This window comes from Hyla sarda, chromosome 3 (assembly GCF_029499605.1).
Source record: "Hyla sarda isolate aHylSar1 chromosome 3, aHylSar1.hap1, whole genome shotgun sequence".
Taxonomy (NCBI): domain Eukaryota; kingdom Metazoa; phylum Chordata; class Amphibia; order Anura; family Hylidae; genus Hyla; species Hyla sarda.
Genome location: NC_079191.1, coordinates 353,260,074 through 353,283,388, shown reverse-complemented (window position 1 = coordinate 353,283,388; position 23,315 = coordinate 353,260,074). Strand labels below are relative to the sequence as shown.

Genomic DNA, 23,315 nt, shown 5'->3' with positions numbered 1-23,315 from the left:
TGTGAATCCTCCCAGGGGGGGGGCTTCTTCTGCAATAGCGTATCTAGGCATTCGCATAGGGAAGACTCCTGACATGCTCTATTCACTCAACTATACACCACTGTTTCAGCGTATTATGGTGGAGTTGAAGCGCTGGAAGCCCTTACCTTTTATCTTTCCTGGGTAGATGCCATCTCATTAAAATTCTCAGTTTCCCCCGCTTGTTGTACCCATTACAAATGCTCCACCTCCTACTTCGCCAAGACGACATTAGATGCCTCAACAGAGCCTTTCAACGCTTCCTATGGCAGGGCAAGCGCCCGCGCATAGCTCTATAGAAGCTCATGCTTAGCAAGGTTGAGGGGGGAGTTAAATTCCCAAACATCAGGGGCTATAATTTGGGCTGTTTGTTTCGCCATGCGGTTGATTGGCACTCCTCTGATTACTTCTCCAATCTAACGGTGGAAACAGCGCTGGCCGACCCTTGGTCTCTACTGGCACTGCTTCACACTTCATATGCTAAACTTCCGGTGGGGACCAGAGGCTCAGTGCTACTGAGAGACACCATAGTGACCTGGAAGGAACTGCGAAAAGTTTTTGGCCTTCCGTTTCTAGTATCCAAAAGAATGTCCTTGCTCGACCATCCAGAATTCCCACAGGTTAAATCTTCTCAGTGGTTGTGACTGTGGCTTTCTAGAGGGGTTCGGACGGTGGGCCGATTGATTCATAGTAATGACCGTAGATGGCTCACTCCGGTAGAAATGCTCCACATGTTCGACCTCCCCCTGTCCCACACACTCTATGCCAATCAAGTACATGCCTTCCGTTCGTCTAGATTGAGGAATCTGTCGAAAGAAGCCCCAAATCACATAGGAAATGAACCCCAGAGATTTGTACGTGGCCTTCCGTAACAGTTTGCTAAAACTTGACACTAAACATGTATTCCGGACATGGGAAAGACGGACAGGGGACACAGACATTACTGACGTAGTGTTGACGTAGTGGCAGCTGTTCGGAAATACGTTATCAATGAGAGGTTATTGTAGGGATTATGGTACTTGTCACGAGTGAAGAAGCTTTATGCGCTCTTTACATTCTCTGTGATGCTGTGTTCTCTACCTATACTCTTATGCATCTTGTTCCACTGAATCATTTTTTTTATATTTACTGTTTATTGAAAATTGTTCAGTAAAAATATATATAAAAAAAATAATTTCATGCCACAAGAAGCTAAAGCTGCCCATACAATTTGTATAACTGAAAAGCCAGAAACTCTTTCCTGATCTCCCCTCACACACAAATGATCTGCACAGCTGATCTGTGTGTTCTCAATGAAGAGAGATGGTTAGCCCGCTCCCAATCAGCTTTCCCTACCGGTCCAACATGTCCGACCCTTCTCTTACCTGACAGATGATGTCATGGAAAGTAGAGTGGCCTACTCTAAAATATAACTTTTAGTAAGTCAATAAAAAAAATTAAAAAATCCAAAACCTCCTGAGTGATTAATACAAACAAATAGAAGAGAAAAAGGTACGACAGAAGGCGCCTATGTTTTACCCCAATAATGAAAAAATAGGCGCATATCACCCAGACTGGGTACGAATTAGCAGTGAAGTACAGAGGAATTGCTGAGCCGTAGGGATGTGCAGACAGATGGTAGTCCGTCTGAAAGGAAATGCAGCAGGTTTAAAAAAAAAAAAAAAAAAGTCCTTCTATAGGCGCTAAACCTCAATAAGGAAATCACAAATGCAAGCTGGTAATAATAAACATATAGTTTAATCACCAATGATACATTTCCGGTTTAAGAACCCTTCCTCAGATTGGCATCTGAGGAAGGGTGCTTAAACCCCGAAACGCGTCATTGGCGATTAAACTATACGTTTATTATTACCAGCTTGAATCGGTGCTTAATATACATCCTGCCCCAGGATATAGAAGTCTATGGTTGTTGCCCTATCAAGGCCAACAACCCCTATGCATGAGCAGTTGGAGCTACAAATATAGAAAAGTGCTTTCTCTTATAGCAGTGTAATATAGTAAAACCAATCTTATTTACACTTGTCATCTTCTGGAGTCATATAGATTGGTCAGGGTGGGGGGGGGGGCAGGGTTTAGCCTTAATTAAATTAATTTAGCCTTAAATAAAGTATAGGCCTCCAATAGAGAACACTCATAAGGGGACTTTGACCACCTGGGTCACAATGTATCCAACCTGGTATAAACATGTATAACGTCACTGAGTATTTATAATAGTCTATGCAGTGTAATATAGATGGTGATTATGGTGAATGCATCATGATCCTGGTGGTCTTTAATGTAAATATGGTCTCTAAGTCCAGATGTGATGTATTGTGCATTCATTGTGACCTAGGAGGTTTGTGTTGCGTAATCTAGATCAGTGGTCTTCAACCTGCGGACCTCCAGATGGTGCAAAATTACAACTGCCAGCATGCCCGGACAGCCGTTGGCTGTCCGGGCATGCTGGGAGTTGTAGTTTTGCACCATCTGGAGGTCCGCAGGTTGAAGACCACTGATCTAGATGGACACATCTCCATAAGTCTATGAAGTGCAACTAGATGAAGACCACAGTAATCCGGGGAGTAAAGCGCACGGCCATAGGCTTATCCCTGCTCGTTCTAATGATCGTGGGGGTCTCGAACAAAACTTTTTTTTATATATATATATATATATATATATATATATATATATATATATATATATATAAATGTAAAATGACAGGGCCTATTTAAGTACACTTCTTTGAGGTTGAGGATCCTGCTTCTTCGGAAAAAGCATAATATCTAGGATCCAACTCTGAGGCCATGTACATAAAAAAAATAAAAAATAAATTAAGAAACAATTGCAGAAATATTTTTGTTTATATAACAGTGCACTAAAAACATGCTATCCATGTTGTGCATAGTCTACAGCAGATGATGTAAAAGGTGAGCATACCAAAAGCTGTATAACCTCATAGACCAGTGGTCTCCAAACTGTGGCCCTCCAGCTGTTGCAAACTACAACTCCCACCATGCCAGGACAGCCTTTGGCTGTCCAGGCATGCTGAGAGTTGTAGTTTTGCATTGTCTGGAGGGCCACAGTTTGGAGACCACTGTTAAAGACCAATATTTTTAACAGGGTTCGTTAACAACTAAGCATAGCAGACCAGGGAAGGTATAGGCCCTGATATCAAATGTATAACTTAAATGGGCACTGTCATGAAAAATTATTTTTGATATGTTGTAGTACTTAAGTACTACAACATATCTCTAATATACTTTTATTTAAAAAAAATGCTTTTAAAACATTTTAAAAGCAATTTGAAATTGGCCGAATGCATTGCGGAGTGACGTCACCGCAAAATTCTGACTGATTCCGGCAGGGCAACAGTCGAAATTTTGCGCAGGCGCAGGAACATCCAGGTTTGTGCATCGGCTCCCCGCACTCACCGACGGCCCTGCTGCACGGTACGGGGGGGGGGATGGGGTTTGGGGTTGCTGGGGGGGGGGGATTTGGGTGTTACTCACCGAGCGGCAGGAAGAGGCTCCCCCGCACCCGTCCCTCCCGCATCGGCTCCCGGCTCACTCCTTCCCCCATGAAGCTCCTGTCCTGGGTGCCTCCAGTTGTTTTACCACTACAACTCCCAGCATGCCCTGACAGCCAATGGATGTCAGGGCATGCTGGGAGTTGTAGTGGTGAAACAGCTGGAGGCACCCTGTTAGGAGAACTAAGGGCGGAAGTTGGCTCCCCCAGCAGGCATCAGTGATGTGGTGCCTGCTGTGGAAGTCTGCCTGGTAGTGAGCACACTACCAGGCAGACTAAATGCCATTTTTAAAATAGTAAAAAAAAATTAATAAAAATAAATAAAAAAATAAAGGCAGGGAGGGTGTTAGGGATAGAAGGGCAATAGGCAGGGACAGAAAAAAAACCATGATGGTGGGAGCTACCCTTTAATTGATTTTCTCTTTTCTGGCAGAGGAAAGCTGTGTGTGATAGACTGGAAAACCTCTGAAAAACAGAAACCGAGTTTAAAGAACACCTTTGACAATCCTCTGCAGGTAGCCGCATATATGGGAGCAGTAAATCATGACAGTAATTATAACTTTCAGGTAAGTGAGTTGGAATATTTCTGTTACTATATAGATATATATATGCTTTTTATTAGTTACACAACTTATCTATATGATGAGTAACCTCTTTATTTGCCATGTATTTGTTATATATTTAGGGAAATGTATGGATACCTACTATATAAATTACTTTTGATGTGTTATGGGAACATAGATTTTGAGCAATTGCAGTGTGTGTCCAGGTGCTGAGACCCCCACCGAATGCTAACACAAAGGGGTGGAAATGCCAAGTTTTGTGTCTCTACCCCATTGACGAGGGCTTGTTCGCATTAATGACTGTCCCCGTTAATTCATGCTTGTTCTCAAATCCGTTCTTGCCTTTTGCAAACGGCTGTAAATACATCCCATTGATGTCACTGGGATTTTTTTACAGTCCTTTGTCACCTGTTTGCACGCGTTTGTTTCCTATTCCGTTATTTTTAGTAGAGAAAAGACTTTGCATGCTGTATTTTTTTCTCCACCAAAAATAACAGGTTAAAAATGTATATTATAAATTTAACATTGAACATTGTCTATGGCAAACAGATGAGCCTTTAATGTCATCCGTTTGCACCGTAGAAGAGGTGAAAGCAGCGGACTCCTGCAGTGCTGCGGGACTACTACTACTCCCATCATGGAACAGACTCGTTTTCACGATGGTAGTAGTTGTTCCCCTGCCTGCGGGAGTCTGCGGATGGCTGGGGAGACTACAGTAGTGCTTGCACTACTACCTCCAACATGGAACAGAGTCCGTTCATAGGCTATTAACCAGGGGAGCGGGCGGCATGCTGTATACTGTATTTTACTTTAATTTTCAAATTCCCCGCCGGGAGCCCTGAATGGCCAGCACAGAGTGGCCATTCACTGCTCTCGGCTGAGTTTTTCAAGTCAGTCTGTTCCATGATGGGAGTAGTAGTACCCTCAGCTGTGGGAGTCTGTAGGTGGCTGACTTTTTCACAGTTAACGGATGAAAAACGAATCCAAAACGATGCCACTAAATGGCATCCCTTTGCATCAGTTTGTAGCATGGTCTATTTGTGCAGCTTTGGCAGGAGAATATTGGGATGGGAGACAACAGCCGTGTGAACCCAACCTTAGAGAATTTAGTGTCCCGTTACTTTCTATGAACCTATACACCACACACTCAGCTCTCTGGGAAAAGCCAAGCATAAACCCCCCCCCCTCTTAATAAGCCTAAAAGGAGAGCCACTCTGTAAGGCTGGGTTCACACCACGTTTTGTTAAATACGGTTCCCGTATACGGCTGGGAGGAGGGGGCGTGGCTTAATCGCGGCGCCCGCACTCAGCCGTATTCGGGAACCATATTTAATGCATGTCTATGGGATGAGCGGAGTGAACTGCAGCCTCCGGTCGGCTTAGTTTTCGGCCGTATGCGGTTTCCCGACCGTAGGCAAAAACGCGGTCGACCACATTTTTGCCTATGGTCGGGAAACAGCATACGGCCGAAAACTAAGCCGACCGGAGGCTGCAGTTCACTCCGGTCGGCTCCTAGACATACATTAAATACGGTTCCCGAATACAGCTGAGTGCGGGCGCCACGATTAAGCCACGCCCCCCTCCTCCCAGCCGTATACGGGAACCGTATTTAACAAAACGTGGTGTGAACCCAGCCTAAAAGCGGCTTCCATTCTGACAGACTCATTTTCCTGCAGTTTCCAGTACGAGATGTCTGGCTGCAGCTTTTCTTGGACAAAACATCTTTTGTCAGGAGCAGGACAGTTTAACAGATTGCCACGGGGGTCTCATTTTGAAATGATTAAACATTCATATTGTTGTTGGTACCTACACATTACTAGATTTGGCATGTCAGGCTTAAAGGAGTACTCCAGTGAATATATACATACATACACACATATATATATAAAGATGCCCAAGCTGTCTGCTATATATATATATATATATATATATATATATATATATATATAACCTTCATTTACCTCCCATGGTGCCTCCAGTATTGCTGCTTCAGTCCCTGCTGCGATCCTCTTCCTGATACCTGGGTTAATTCATTACAGTGCTGTTCAGCAAATCACTGCCCGCAGCGGTGTCCCCTCATAGCCAGTGATTGGTTGAGCAGCAATTTAACGTATTGCGCCCTGGAGTGCTGTGGAATCTGTTAGCGCTATACAATAAATCTTAAAAAATATATTATAAATATAAAAAATATAAAAAAACTTCTGCTAGAGTACCCCTTGAAATCTCCAGCAATAATTTTTTTTCCCTATAATGGGCTGAAACTTCATAGGTTGCCTTTCTTGTTTTACAGGTTGACTGTGGACTGATAGTTATTGCCTATAAAGATGGGTCCCCCGCTCATGCCCATTTTATGGACTCTGAAATATGTTTGCACTACTGGGACAAATGGCTTCAACGACTTGAAGAATACAAGGAAAAAAAGGAAAAGCAATAAATGTATGGAATATACTAGCTGGAAGAATGTTCCTCCTATTAAAGATGTACCGTATTTTTCGCCCTATAGGACGCACCGGCGTATAAGACGCACCCAATTTTTAACCCAATAGTGGTCTTCAACCTGCGGACCTCCAGATGTTGCAAAACTACAACTCCCAGCATGCCCGGACAGCCGTTGGCTGTCCGGGCATGCTGGGAGTTGTAGTTTTGCAACATCTGGAGGTCCGCAGATTGAAGACCACTGTATAGGAGGTAATACTCACGTGTCCCCGCCGCTCCGGACCCGTCACCGCTGCCCTGGATGTCGCTCCATCGCTGTCGCCTTGTCCCTGTCGCTCTGGAACGTCTCTGCTGCCGACCGGGTATCCTCTCTCTCCGTCGCCGCCATCACGTCATTACGCACGTACGCGACGACGTGATGACGAGGAAGGAGAGTGCCAGCCATACAGGGGATCCCTGAACGGAGAAGACACCGAGGAGGCAGGTAAGGTCCCTCCCGGTGTCCTGTAAGCACTAACCCGGCTATTCAGTCGGTGAAATCGCGGCGGTCCCGAACAGCCGGGTTAGTGTCACTTTCCCTTCAGACGCGGCGGTCAGCTTTGATCGCCACGTCTGAAGGGTTAATACAGGGCATCACCGCGATCGGTGATGTCCTGTATTAGCCGCGGGTCCCGGCCGTTGATGGCCGCAGGCACCGACCCGATGGGTGTGTATTCGCCGTATAAGACGCACCGACTTTTCCCCCGACTTTTGGGGAAGAAAAAGTGCGTCTTATACGGTGAAAAATACGGTGATCAGTATTGTAGAGAAGAGAAGGTGGTGCCTGTAATGCCAATCAATGGTTACATTCATTCCTGGAGGGCAGGGATTTCCTACAGATAGACTTTGGACTATATATATATATATATATATATATATATATATCTGAACTGTATAGTAATCCTAACTGTTAAGTGTTGGTAATATATTTTTGTATATTAAATTGACCATGATTTTAGGTGAATACAAGCTTGTTTTTACTATATAAACCCATTATAGTCCTTTTTTTTTTTGTTAACCACCATTACAAAATATTAATATATATTATTGTTTATGGTCTTTAAAATCTATTATCTGATGTCATAGAAATGCCAGAAGATTGTATCGGTGGTGATCCAGATACTGAAGGCTTGGAGTAAGGGGTACGGCACTTCTCTCAGCAATGCATGTTGTCCTTGGACACCTGAAGACAAATCTTATGTTTTTTTACCTTCTTATTGAATTGGCAATTAAAATAAATATTTCCCTTTTGATGAATGAGGAGAGAGGAATAGTACAGGGGGGGCCATTTATATGGATACACCTTAATAAAATGGGAATGGTTGGTGATATTCACTTCCTGTTTGTGTCCCTAATTTTGGTTTTGGAATTAGATCCAGATAACCTGTAACCTGGGGCCAAACAGAAAATTATAGGGTCATTACCATTCCGGACTTTTATGGCATATCCATAGGATATGTTTTGTCTATTTTTATTTCTAAATTAACAATGTTAGTCGTTGGCCAGTTTACATACCACCAGGTCTTGGTCCTTAGACAATCTGCGATTGTGATCAATAGTCGACTGAAGTTCGTTGCAGCGCACCTCACCCCCCCGCGGCCACCAGATCCATATCCTTCACTCCATAGACTAATGCAGTTAAAGGGGTATTCCAGGAAAAAACTTTTTTTTATATATATCAACTGTCTCCAGAAAGTTTAAACAGATTTGTAAATTACTTCTATTAAAAAATCTTAATCCTTTCAGTACTTATGAGCTTCTGAAGTTAAGGTTGCTCTTTTCTGTCTAAGTGCTCTCTGATGACACGTGTCTCGGGAAACGCCCAGTTTAGAAGAGGTTTGCTATGGGGATTTGCTTCTAAACTGGGCGGTTCCTGAGAAAGTTGTTATCAGAGAGCACTTAGACAGAAAAGAACAACCTTAACTTCAGAAACTCATAAGTACTGAAAGGATTAAGATTTTTTTAATAGAAGTAATTTACAAATATGTTTAACTTTCTGGAGCCAGTTCATATATAAAAAAAAGTTTTTTCCTGGAATACCCCTTTAATAGTTGGTTTTGATTGACAGATAATGAGTAAAGTGCACACTGCCGCGCACTTCAGCCAGCTATTACTTATGAACACATCTGGGACCTGGTATGATTTAAACTGGACGACATCTCAAAAGTTTTTACAAGAAAACATCACTGTGTGAATAAGGCCTTTTATAACATATTTCTTCACAATGCCATATAATAGCATTATAAGTAGACATGAGCGAATTTACAGTAAATTCGATTCGTCACAAACTTCTCGGCTCGGCAGTTGATGACTGCTCCGGTGGGCTGGAAAAGGTGGATACAGTCCTAGGAAAGACTCTCCTAGGACTGTATCCACCTTTTCCAGCCCACCGGAGCACCTGAAAGCTGAACTAATTTATGCAGGATAAGTCATCAACTGCCGAGCCGAGAAGTTTGTGACGAATCGAATTTACTGTAAATTCGCTCATCTCTAATTATAAGCTTTTACCCTCTGACAGTGCCTCCCGCATCAGAAGCCAAAGAGGCAGAAGCACATTTCTAGCAGATCTCCACTGTACTATGTTTTGCCTTAAAGGGGTACTCCGCTGCTCAGCATTTGGAACAAACTGTCAAACGGCAGCTCGGGACATCATAGTCCCGCCCCTCATGGCGTCACGCCCCACCCCCTCAATGCAAGTCTATGGGAGGGGGCGTGACTGCCGTCACGCCCCCTCCCATAGACTTGCATTGAGGTAGTGGGGCGTGATGTCATGAGGGGGCGGGGCGTGATGTCATGAGGGGGCGGGGCTATGACGTCACAAGCTCCCAGCACCGGCTCCAGCATTCAGAACAGTTTCTGTGCAGCGGAGTACCCCTTCTAATAATGTGTCAGAGGATAGGAAATAATATACTTTTAGGAAGAGTGACTGTATATACATCAGGAATGGGGAGCCAATGATTTTGGGATATACTTCACGTGCCTTAAAATGTATTCAGTGGCAAACGCTTCAATGTTCAACCTTTTCTCCCATGTAGTAGGACTGTAATAAACTAGTGTCGGCCTTTCTTTATGTTAAGTCAATTTTTTTTCACGGTAATAACTCAAAAGCTGGAAATGAAGTATAAAATACTGATGGTAACACTGATAATCAGGCAGGGCAGAGCTGTGGTTCACCATGCATAATGTCACTTCTTATATTGTGGAATAAATTTCAAATATTTTCATAATTGTTTGGTATATGACTTGATTTTTTTTATCCGGAGATTCCCCCGAGGCCTGATTCTGTCTGCTCCTCTAAATGCATACATTCAGGTACGTTTGCAGCCAAGAGTTGTTAAACCAGTTTAGAATGTAATGTTAGGTAAGGTTTTCTCTTTGAAAATATCTGACTGAATCTTTACTTTGGCAATGTAATAAAGTTATTTATTGTTGAAGGGGTACTCCACCCCTAGACATCTTATTCCCTATCCAAAGGAGTCTGATGGCGGGGGGTCCCTCCGCTGGGGACCCCCGAGTTCTACCATGCGGCACCCACCTGTAACGGCTTCCGGAACCGCTGGAGGCCCTCAGGCTAATACCATCCTGACCACGAGAACGGAAGATCGTGACGTCACACCCGCCCCCTCAATGCAAGTCTATGGGAGGGGGCGTGACAGCGCTCTCGGAGGCCGGATTCTGTCCGGCGCATGGTGCGAAACAGTGGATGTTATTCATGTCTTGCGCCTGATAAGTGTTTGCATTGTCTGTAATACATTTTGTGATTGGATGAAGGTTGTAAATATACCCTTCTAAACCATGTAGCAACACCCCCAGAAGAAGCAAGTTATCCAAAACGGTCGTAGGGGTGGGTGTCCTGAGGCTTCTCCAGGTTTCTTCTCTTATATGGGTTTATGTTGCGGAGTTTGATATATGCTCAGTTATTTTTTTTTTTGCTGCTCATGCACTATTTTTTTTTTTTTTTAGCTTGATGTTTCAGCTTGTACGTCATCATATGTCCATGTGTAGCTATACAGTTGTGGGAGGCATTTACATTTTACATTATACATAGTATGCTTGAAAAGAGACACACGGCCATCAAGTTCAACCAAGGAATTGAAGGGAAGGGGTATACTTGGATGAAGGGGAAGGGATGTGATTATATTTCTGCATAAGCATTAATCTTGTTTTGTCCCTCATACCACCCTCATGGAGTCTGTTTCTGACTGTTTGAGTGTTCACATGCACATTTGTGGCCTGCGGGAGGTCATTTTGCAGGGCTCTGGCAGTGCTCCTCCTTTTGCAAAGGTGGAGGTAGCAGTCCTGGTGCTGGGTTGTTGCCCTCTTATGGCCTCCTCCACGTCTCCTGGTAGCGCCTCCATGCTCTGGACACTACGCTGACAGACACAGCAAACCTTACCACAGCTCGCATTGATGTGCCATCCTGGATGAGCCAACCTACTTTATTCCGGACTCAGAACACATAGAGGTATCGGACCATAACAACAATTTAACTTCACCGGGGTTAACAAGACCTCTATATAATATGTGTCCAAAATAAAACGTAACTTTTATTAACTGAACTAAATAATATATTATGAATGGTGAGAAACACACATTTCAAAACACAACCCCCTATGTGTCTATTATGATTTCCAAGGGTTAAGAACAATCACTGGTGGCCTCAATATAGTCTGAGAGTACCTATTGGGTGTTTATGTATACACCAATATTATTTCCAGTGTAAGAGACATTTATTGTCTTCCATTTATAGTACTCTCATATAGGCTATAGATGTTATACCATTCACCTGCTGTGCACCGCAGGTATAAAATACCAGTGTAAAATCAACCTTTCTTTTCTAAATTATATGGAGAACACCATGGGGTTGCAGATAAAAAGTGATAATGTCACACCCCGACATGTTTCGCCACTATGTGGCTTTATCAAGGAGGACAACTGACAGCATTGAGTGAGATCTTTATCTCTATCCCATATGGAAATTCCTAAATATGAAACCTATTTACACATAATACTAATAAATTATGAATTAAGGGACAATATTTCGTTCAAAGAACTAAAGATTAACATATCAAAATGATCTCTACCTGAATGTGTCGTATTACAGTGTGATAATACATATCTAGGTGGGTGGGCTGAATAGTTTATCCAACACAGAGAACAAGTTACTTGTTAGATGAAGGCGGTATAGTTTAACCCTTCATTTAAGCCCTTAGGCTTAGGGTTCCCAGCCGGAAAATCCACTTGGACTCTTCTTTAAGAAGGATGTTATCCAAATTACCCCCTCTTGGGTCAAGTCTAATCTGTCTCAGACATTTTTCAGTCACACCCGCCCCCTCAAAGAAGTCTCATGACCATGGCAACATAGTCGTCCGTGTTTAGGAGGACCACATTGCCACCCTTGTCTGCAGGTTTAATTTCTATTGTCTCGTCACTCTGCAGTGACTGTAGGGCTTTCCATTCTGGTGGATCAAGGTTGCTGGGTCTACTTTTTTGTTGTTGCTTGGTTCAATCAGAGATAGATCCCGGTTAACTAGCTGTACAAATGTTTCGATGATGTGAAACTGGCTCAGAGGTGGGGTTTTATTTACTTTTATTTACTTTTAGTTTTCAAATTAGAAAAAGGTGCTGACGTTGGAGGTGGGCCATTGATATTTTCCTCCAGTAAAGCCATCAATTCATTCATTACCTGTTCGTCTCCCTGTTTTTTATTTGTTGCAGTTCTAACCTGTGTAGCATGGTACTTATGTAGGGCCAATTTCCGTTCGAATAAATGAATATCTTTGACCCATGAAAATAAATCAAAGCTCAGGGTAGGGGAGAAGGATAGACCTTTAGATAGTAGCTGCTCCTGGCTCTCTGATAGGATTTTACTGGACAGGTTCACTACCTGCAATTGATGACAGTCTTGTTCATCCCTCAATGTAGGGTCAATCCCTACTTCCGTATCCCTAAAAAAAAGTCACCGGTGTAGGAGGGAGTCCCATCCGTGGTACCATTGTATAACTCGGTGTAATTGTAGGTGCCAGGCTTGGTACATTCGAGCCGTTTCCATATCCAGATGCGTTGTTTTGCATCATTACTGGACCAGTTCCAAAACGATGCTGTGGAATTCCATTCTGTACATTCATATTTGTGTTTGAATATGTTTGAGTACCCATGGTTGAGGGGACTGAGGAGGAAGATGGGACTGAGCATCGTTTTGGAACTCCAAATATGTTCCCAACAAACAGCCAACATATACAGACCGGTCCAGTAATGATGCAAAAATTGTTATTGTTAAAGAGGTGAAATAAATGTTTAAAAACATGGCCACTAGCCATGCCCGGTCTTTTGAAATATTGATAACAAACCATGGTATCTAGGGCTCTTTTTGGTCCAGACAACGAAGAAAGGGACCGAAATTCTGAAGGGGGTGTGGTTTTCTCTCTCTTCTGCTCAATCAGTACCGTGTATAATCCAGCTTTTAACTGTGTGAGGAGAACACCTGTGAGATCCAGACAAGATGCAGACAAGATGCAGACAGCTTGCAGCCTCTTCAGGAGAAGCATTCATGTGCACAACAACAAGCAATACAAGGTGCTAAACTATTATATAGAGCATGCATGGCTGCATTATAGTTATATAGAGCATGCATTTAGACAGAAACCTGTACAAGTGTAAAAATGTTTGTGCAGACCTCATGACAGAAGAGGGGGGAGGAGAGGAGCTGATCATACTGCAGGGGGAAATGCCCCCAGCTTCTGAGAGGAAATCAAAAAGACTCATTACAGGAATATATAGATCAAAAGGTATTTTACATATTAACACATGTATGTTATTATGCATACTGGTCTCAGGGCACATTACTACACTGATTTAACCGCTTAAAGGGGTATTCCAGGCAAAACCTGGTGACGCGTCCGGAGCGGCGGGGACACGTAAGTACTACCTCCTATACCAGTGGTCTTCAACCTGCAGACCTCCAGATGTTGCAAAACTACAACTCCCAGCATGCCCGGACAGCCATCGGCTGTCCGGGCATGCTGGGAGTTGAAGTTTTGCAACATCTGGAGGTCTGCAGGTTGTAGACCACTGTTGGGTTCAGAATCTTTATTTTTTTTAGATTTTGCTCCTATAAATTGGGTGCGTCTTATACGCCAGTGCGTCCTATATGTCTACTTTATGTTTTCATCATAAAGTTGACATGTTTTTACTTTTGGAAGACATCAGAGGGCTTCAAAGTTCAGCAGCAATTTTCCAATTTTTCACAAAATTTTCAAAATTAGAATTTTCCAGCGACCAGTTCAGTTTTGAAGTGGATTTGAGGGGCCTTCATATTAGAAATATCCCACAAATGACCCCATTATAAAAACTGCACCCCTCAAAGTATTCAAAATGACATTCAGTAAGTGTGTTAACCCTTTAGGTGTTTCACAGGAATAGCAGCAAAGTGAAGGAGAAAATTCTAAATCTTCATTTTTTACACTCGCATGTTCTTGTAGACCCAGTTTTTGAATTTTTACAGGGGGTAATAGGAGAAAAAGCTCCCCAAAATTTGTAACCCAATTTCTCTTGAGTAAGGAAATAACTCATATGTGGATGTGAAGTGCTCGGCAGGCGCAGTAGAGGGCTCAGAAGGGAAGGAGCGACAATGGGATTTTGGAGAGTGAATTTTTCTGAAATGATTTTTGGGGGGCATGTCACATTTAGGAAGCCCCTATGGTGCCAGGACAGCAAAAAAAAAAAAAAAAAAAAAAAAAACACATGGCATACTATTTTGGAAACTATACTCCTCAAGGGATGTAACATGGGTCCAGTGAGCCTTAACACCCCACAGATGTTTGACGACTTTTCGTTAAAGTCCTATGTGTAAATGAAAAAAAAAATATTTCACTAAAGTGCAGTTTTTCCCCCAAAATTTACCATTTTTATAAAGGGTAATGGGAGAAAATGCCCCCCAAAATTTGTAACCCTATTTCTTCTGAGTATGTAAATACCCCATGTGTGGACGTCAAGTGCTCTGCTGGTGCACTACAATGCTCAGAAGAGGAGGAACACCATTGGGCTTTTGGAGATAGAATTTGTTTGCAATGGAAGTCGGTGCATTTACAAAGCCCCCCCGTGGTGCCAGAACAGTGACACCCCCCCCCCCACATGTGACCCCATTTTGGAAATGACACACCTCACAGAATTTAATAAGGGGTGCAGTGAGCATTTACACCCAACTGGCGTTTGACAGATCTTTGGAACAGTGGGCTGTGCAAATGAAAAATTACATTTTTCATTTTCACGGACCACTGTTCCAAAGATCTGTCAGACACCATTGGGGTGTAAATGCTCACTGTACCCCTTATTACATTACCTGAGGGGTGTAGTTTCCAAAATGGGGTCACATGTGGGGGGTCCATTGTAATGGCACTATGGGGGCTTTGTAAACACATGTGGCCTTCAATTCCGGACAAATTTTCTCTTCAAAGTCCCAATGGCGCTCCTTCTCTTCTGAGCATTGTAGTGCGCCAGCAGAGCACTTTACATCCACATATGGGGTATGTTCTTACTCAGAAGAAATGGGGTTACAAATTTTGGGGGGCTTTTTTCCTATTTTCACTTGTGAAAATGAAAAATTTAGGGTAACACCAACATTTTAGTGAAAAACATTTTTTTTCTTCATTTTCCCATCCAACTTTAACGAAAATTCGTCAAACACCTGTAGGGTGTTAAGGCTCACTATACCCGTTATTACATTCCGTGAGGGGTGTAGTTTCCAAAATGGGGTAACATGTGGGTATTTATTTTTTTGTGTTTATGTCAGAACCGCTGTAAAATCAGCCACCCCTGTGCAAATCACCAATTTAGTCCTCAACTGTACAAAATGCGCCTCACTCCTGAGCCTTGTTGTGCAAACCTCCAGCTGTTTCAAAACGACAACTCCCAGCATGTACTGACAGACCGTGCATGCTGGGAGTTGTACTTTTGCAACAGCTGGAGGCACACTGGTTGGAAAATCTTCAGTTAGGTTCTGTTACCCAACTCAGTATTTTCCAACCAGTGTGCCTCCAGCTGTTGCAAAACTACAACTCCCAGCATGTACTGAAGGGCATGCTGGGAGATGTAGTAATGCAACAGCTGGAGGTACGCAACTACAACTCCCAGCATGCCGAGACAGATGTTTGCTGTTTGGGCATGCTGGGATTTGCAGTTTTGCAACATCTGGGAGGGCTACAGTTTAGAGACCACTGCACAGTGATCTCCAAACTGTGGCCCTCCAGATGTTGCAAAACTACAAGTCCCAGCATGCCCACACAGCTAACAGCTGTCTGAGCATGCTGGGAGTTGTAGCTTTGCAACATCTGGAGGGCTACAGTTTAGAGACCACTATATAGTGGTCTCAAACTATAGCCCTCCAGATGTTGCTAGGCAACTCACCGGCTTCCGTAGGATCCAGGGAGCTGCATCGTCATCCTCTTCTGCCGCGATCCCCGCCGCTGATCGTCGCCGCCGATGGGTAAATGGACCTTCGGCGTCGGCCCTCTTCAGTTTCCCCATTCTGCCCCGCCTATTGTGGGTGGGCAGAATGGGGAAACCGAAAGTTAACCCCCCCCTCCCCCGATCTGCTATTGGTTGTCGCTTCTTGATGACCAATAGCAGGGATAGGAGGGGTAGCACCCCTCCCACCTCACTCCTATCTCTTCAGGTGGATTGTGGGTGTCTTGGACAACCCCTATCCCCCTTATTTTCTGGGTCACCGTAGATCAGTATGACACGGAATAGCCGCAAATTGCCGGTGTGAATGGGGGGGGGGGGCATTGGCACGGGATGCCTGCTGAATGATTTCAGCAGTCATCCCGGTCCGACCACTGCCCGGCGAGCGGCGATGATCGGAAATGCGGAGGGCGTACAGGTATGCCCTCTATCCTTATGTGATGGGACGCCAGGGGGCGTATCCATACGCCCTCTGTCCCCAACAGGTTAAAATGGGCTGAGTCCAGGGGTTAAAGGGGTACTCCGGTGAAAACCTTTTTTCTTTTAAATCAACTGGTGGCAGAAAGTTAAACATATTTGTAAATGACTTCTATTAAAAAATATTAATCCTTCCAGTACTTATTAGCTGCTGAATACTACAGAGGAAATTCCTTTCTTTTTGGAACACTGATGACATCACGAGCACAGTGCTCTCTGCTGACATCTCTGTCCATTTTAGCAACCATGCATAGTAGATGTATGCTAAGGGAAGCATGGTGGCTCAGTGGTTAGCAGTGCTGGGGACTTGGGTTCAAATCCCACTAAGGACAACAATAAATAAAGCATTATTATTATTATAATAACGTCAGCAGAGAGAACTGTGCTTGTGATGTCATCAGAGAGCATTCCAAAAAGAAAAGAATTTCCTCTGTAGTATTCAGCAGCTAATAAGTACAGGAAGGATTAAGATTTTTTAATAGAAGTAATTTACAAGTATGTTTAACTTTCTGCCACCAGTTGATTTAAAAGAAAAAAGGTTTTCACCGGAGTACCCCTTTAACCCCTTAAGGACCAGAGACGTACTCATAAGTCTCAGCAAATTTTGCATCCTGCCGGGCGGGTTGCGAAACCGGATGCCGAGGGGGGTCCCGGGACCCCCACATGTCAACGATCGCCGCAAATCGCAAGTGAATTCACACTTGCAATTTGCGCGATTCCGGGTCATTCCGGGTCTATTGTGACCCGGAATATAAGGGGGATTGCGGGTGTCTAAGACACCCACAATCCCCCTGAAGAGATAGGAGTGAGGTGGCAGGGGTGCCACCCCTCCTATCCCTGCTATTGGTGGTCTAGACGCAACCACCAATAGCAGACCCGGGGCGGGGGGGGGGGGTTAACTTTCGTTTTCCCCATTCTGCCCACCCACAATAGGCGGGGCAGGACGGGGAAATGACGGAGGACCGGCGCCGGAGTCCACTTAACGATCTGCGGAGGCTGCGGGCGATGATCGGCGTCGGAGATCGGCGGCCGGCGATGTCGTGCAGCAGGCTCCCTGGATCCGACAGAAGCCGGTAAGTTGCCTAGCAACATCTGGAGGGCTGCAGTCCGAGACCACTATATAGTGGTCTCTATACTGTAGCACTCCAGATGTTGCAAAACTACAACTCCCAGCATGCCCAGGCAGCTGTTTGGGCATGCTGGGAGTTGTAGTTTTGCAACAGCTGCAGGGCCACAGTATGAGACCACTATATGGTAGTCTCTGAACTATAGCCCTCCAGATCTTGCAAAACTACAACTCCTAGCATGCCCACACAACTGTTTGCTGTCTGGGCAAGCTGGGGTTTGTAGTTTTGCAGCATCTGGAGGGCCATAGTTTGCAGTGGTCTCTATACTGTAGCTCTCCAGAACTGCAAATGCCAGCATGCTGGGAGTTGTAGTTGCGATCCCTCCAGCTGTTGCATAACTACATCTCTCAGCATGCCCTTCGGTGATCAGTACATGCTGGGAGTTGTAGTTTTGCAACAGCTGGAGGCACACTGGTTGGAAAATATTGAGTTAGATAACAGAACCTAACTGAAGGTTTTCCAACCAGTGTGCCTCCAGCTGTTGCAGAAGTACAACTCCCTGTCAGTACATGCTGGGAGTTGTAGTTTTGAAACAGCTGGAGGTTTGCCCCCCCCCCCCCCCCCATGTGAATGTACAGGGTACATTCACACGGGCAGGCTTACAGTAAGTTTTCTGCTTCAAGTATGAGCTGCGGCAAATTTTTCGCCGCAGCGCAAACTGCTAGCAGGGAACTCACTGTAAACCTCCGCCAGTGCGAATGTACCCTAAAATCACTACACTACACTACACTACACTAACACATAATAAAGGGTAAAACACAACATATACACCCCCTTACACTGTCCCCCCAATAAAAATTAAAAACGTATTGTACGGCAGTGTTTCCAAAACGGAGCCTCCAGCTGTTGCAAAACAACAACTCCCAGCATTTCTGGACAGCCACTGACTGTCCAGGCATGCTAGGAGTTTAGCAACAGCTGGAGGCACCCTGTTTGGGAATCACTGGCGTAGAATACCCCTATGTCCACCCCTATCCAATACCTAATTTAGTCCTCAAATGCGCATGGCGCTCTCTCACTTCGGAGCCCTGTCGTATTTCAAGGAAACAGTTTAGGGCCACATATGGGGTATTTCCGTACTCGGGAGAAATTACACTACAAATTTTGGGAGGCTTTTTCTCCTTTTACCCCTTATGAAAAGGAAAAGTTGGGGTCTACACCAGCCTGTTAGTGTAAAAAAAAAATTTTTTTTACACTAACATGCTGGTGTTGCCCTTTACTTTTTATTTTCACAAGAGGTAAAAGGAAAAAAAAGACCCCCAAAAATTGTAACGCAATTTCTCCTGAGTACAGAAATACTCCATATGTGGGCGTAAAATGCTCTGCGGACGCACAACAAGGCTCAGGAGTGAGAGTGCACTATGTACATTAGAAGCCTAAATTGGTGATTTGCACAGGGGTGGCTAATTTTACAGCGGTTCTGACATAAAAGCAAAAAAATAAATACCGACATGTGACCCCATTTTGGAAACTACACCCCTCACGTAATGTAATAAGGGGTATAGTGAGCATTAACACCCCACAGGTGTTTGACAAATTTTCATTAAAGTTGGATGGGAAAATTAAAACACTTTTTTTCACTAAAATGCTGGTGTTACCCTAAATTTTTCATTTTCACAAGGGAAAAATAGGAAAAAAGCCCCCCAAAATTTGTAACCCCATTTCTTCTGAGTAAGAAAATACCCCAAATGTGGATGTAAAGTGCTCGTCGGGCGAACTACAATGCTCAGAAGAGAAGGAGCGCCATTGGGATTTTGAAGAGAAAATGTGTCCGGAATTGAAGGCCACGTGTGTTTACAAAGCCCCCATAGTGCCAGAACAATGGACCCCCGACATGTGACCCCATTTTGGAAACTACACCCCTCACGTAATGTAATAAGGGGTGCAGTGAGCATTTACGCCTCACAGGTCTCTGACAGATTTTTAAGACAGTGGTCCGTGAAAATGAAAAATGTAATTTTTCATTAGCTCAGCCCACTGTTCCAAAGATCTGTCAAATGCCAGTGGGGTGTAAATACTCACTGCACCCCTTATTAAATTCTGTGAGGGGTGTAGTTTTCAAAATGGGGTCACATGGTCCCTGACTACCATTCCAAACAAATTCCCTCTTCAAAAGCTCAATGGCGCTCCTCCTCTTCTGAGCATTGTAGTTCGACCGCAGGGCACTTGACGTCCACACATCGGGTATTTCCATACTCAGAAGAGATGGGGTTACAAATTTTGGGGGGTATTTTCTGCTATTAACCCTTGCAAAAATATGACATTTGGGGGTAAACACACATTTTAGTGAAAAATTATTATTATTTTTTTACATATGCAAAAGTTGTGAAACCCCTGTGGGGAATTAAGGCTCACTTTATTCCTTGTTACGTTCCTCAAGGGGTCTAGTTTCCAAAATGGTATGCCATGTGGTTTTTTTTCGCTGTTCTGGCACCATAGGGGCTTCCTAAATGCGACATGCCCCCCGACCAAAATTTGCTCTCAAAAAGCCAAATATGACTCCTTCTCTTCTGAGCATTGTAGTTCGCCCGTAGTGCACTTCAGGTCAACTTATGGGGTACCTCCATACTCAGAAGAGATGGGGTTACAAATTTTGGGGGGGGGGTATTTTCTGCTATTCACCCTTGCAAAAATGTGAAATTTGGGGGTAAACACACATTTTAGTAAAAAAATTTTTTTTTTTACATATGGAAAAGTCGTGAAACACCTGTGGGGTATTAAGGCCCACTTAATTCCTTGTTATGTTCCTCAAGGGGTCTAGTTTCCAAAATGGTATGCCATGTGTTTTTTTTTTTTTTTTTGCTGTTCTGGCACCATAGGGGCTTCCTAAATGCAACATGCCCCCCAAAAACCATTTCAGAAAAACGTACTCTCCAAAATCCCCTTGTCGCTCCTTTGCTTCTGAGCCCTATACTGCGCCCGCCGAACACTTTACATAGACATATGAGGTATGTGCTTACTCGAGAGAAATTGGGCTACAAATATAAGTATACATTTTCTCCTTTTACCCCTTGTAAAAATTCAAAAATTGGGTCTTCCAGAACATGCCAGTGTAAAAAATGAAGATTTTGAATTTTCTCCTTCACTTTGCTGCTTTTCCTGTGAAACACCTAAAGGGTTAAAACACTTACTGAATGTCATTTTGAATACTTTGGGGGGTGCAGTTTTTATAATGGGGTCATTTGTGGGGTATTCCTAATATGAAGACCCTTCAAATCCACTTCAAACCTGAACTGGTCCCTGAAAAATAGTGAGTTTGAAAATTTTGTGAAAAATTGGAAAATTGTTGCTGATCTTTGAAGCCCTTGGTGTCTTCCAAAAGTAAAAACTCGTCAGTTTTATGATGCAAACATAAAGTAGACATATTGTATATGTGAATAAAAAAAAATGTATTTGGAATATCCATTTTCCTTACAAGCAGAGAGCTTCAAAGTAAGAAAAGATGCAAGTTACCACAAAAATTTTCCACCATGTTAAAGTAGAATATGTCACGAAAAAACAATATCAGAATGATAACTAAAAGCATTCCAGAGTTATTAATGTTTAAAGTGACAGTGGTCAGATGTGCAAAAAAACGCTCTGGTCCTAAGGTGTAAAATGGCCGGGTCCTTAAGGGGTTAAGCATTTTTTTTCTTACTAAAGACAGCAACACATTAACCCCTTAAGGACCAGGGCTTTTTCCGTTTTTTTCATTTTCAATTTTTCCTCCTTAACTTTAAAAAATCATAACTCTAAAATTTTCACCTAAAATTCTATATGATGGCTTATTTTGTGTGTCACTAATTCTACTTTGTAATGACAGTCATTTTACCCAAAAATCTACGGTGAAATGGGGAAAAAAAAATCTATGTGCAACAAAATTGATGAAAAAACACTATTTTGTAAGTTTTGGGGGCTTCCGTTTTTAAGAAGTACATTTTTCGGCACAATTGACACCTTATCTTTATTCTGTAGGTCCATACGGTTAAAATTATACCCAACTTATATAGGTTTGATTTTGTATCACTTCAGAAAAAAATCATGAATACATGCAGGAAAATTAATACGATTAAAATGGTCATCTTCTGACCCCTATAACTTTTTTATTTTCTGTGTTCAAGGTGCTATAAGGGCTAATTTTTTGCACCGTGATCTGAAGTTTTTAGCGGTAACATTTTTGTTCTGATCAGACTTTTTGATCACTTTTTATTCACTTTTTTGTGGTATAAAAAGTGACCAAAAATGCGCTATTTTGGACTTTGGAATTTTTTTGCGCGTACGCCATTGAACGTGCGGTTTAAAAAGCAGTATATTTTTATAATTCGGACATTTCCGCATGTGGCGATACCACATATGTTTATGTTTATTTTTATTTACACAGTTTTTTTTTATTCTTGGAAATGCCGGGTGATTCAAACTATTATTAGGGGAAGGGATAATTGAAAGGGTTAATGATTTTTTTTTTACACTTTTCTTATGTAATATTATAGCTCCTATAGGGGGCTATAACATTGCATGTACTGATCTTTTACACGGATTGATCCATCTCCATAGGAATGGATCAATCAGTATTTCGTGGATTGAATGCTCAAGCCTGGATCTCAGGCTTGAAGCATTCAATCGGCGATCTGACAGCGCAGGAGAAGGTAAGAAGACCTCCTCCTGTGCTACAGCTGTTCGGGATGCCACGATTATACCTCGGTGATCCCGAACAGCTCCCTGAGCTAACCGGCAACTTTCACCTTCGATTTTAGCCGCGTGGCTCAGCCTTGAGCGCGCGGATAAAGGGTTAATAGCGCGCGGCACCGCGATCAGTGCCGTACGCTATTAGAGGCGGGTCCTGGCTTCAATATGACGCCGGGCCCGCTGCGATATGATGCGGGGTCACCGCGTGACCCCGCATTATATCGCAGGACCGGGACCCAGGACGTACTCATAGGTCCTGGGTCCTTAAGGGGTTAAACATCTCTTCTCAAGACTAAACAAATAATTATTTTAATCTTTCCTCATAGCTAGTCTATGCCTCTTTTTATACATGACAATATCCTGCTGGCCTTAGAAGCAGCTGCCTGTCACTGCATGCTACCACCCCCCCCCCCCCCCCTCCCCAAGACATACGATGCATGCAGGTTATTAGTACCCAAATGCATAACTTTTCATTTATCCAGATTGAACCTCATTTGCCAAGTGGATGCCCAGACACTTAGTCTATCTGTATTAGTCAGGACCGCCACTGTGTTCCAGTTGCCAGTGTCTATTACTTGTTTCTATGTCTTGTATTAGTTATTTTGCCTATGGCTTGTGTATATTTCATGGATTTCAATACACTGCTCAAAAAAATAAAGGGAACACAAACAGCACAATGTAACTCCAAGTCAATCACACTTCTGTGAAATCCCACTGTCCACTCAGGAAGCAGCACTGATTGACAAAAATGGAACCGACAACAGGTGCAAATTATAGGCAATTAGCAAGACCCCCCCCCCCCCCCAAATAAAAGGAGTGGTTCTGCATGTGGTGACCACAGACCACTTCTTAGTGATGTTTTGGTCACTTTTGAATGCTGGCGGTGCTTTCACTCTAGTGGTAGCATGAGACGGAGTCTATAACCCACACAAGTGGCTCAGGTAGTGCAGCTCATCCAGGATGGCACATCAATGCGAGCTGTTGCAAGGAGGTTTGCTGTGTCTGTCAGCTTAGTGTCAAGAGCA

The 23,315-nt window shown here is 43.5% G+C and overlaps 1 protein-coding gene across 3 annotated transcripts in view; it reads left to right on the top strand.

Moving 5' to 3' along the window:
• MGME1 (mitochondrial genome maintenance exonuclease 1) overlaps positions 1 to 8,245 on the top strand; it is a 40,667-nt gene extending 32,422 nt beyond the window's left edge. For 2 of the 3 annotated variants that reach the window (XM_056567604.1, XM_056567603.1), the window contains exons 4-5: positions 3,956 to 4,088; positions 6,375 to 6,655. In XM_056567604.1, coding sequence (XP_056423579.1) covers positions 3,956 to 4,088; positions 6,375 to 6,518 — 277 coding nt within the window. In that variant the 3' untranslated portion in view covers positions 6,519 to 6,655. Of the gene's footprint in view, positions 1 to 3,955; positions 4,089 to 6,374; positions 6,656 to 6,742 lie in introns of those variants that run through there. The other variant, XR_008891526.1, reaches the window with a different exon arrangement.
• Positions 8,246 to 23,315: the final 15,070 nt, after the last annotated feature.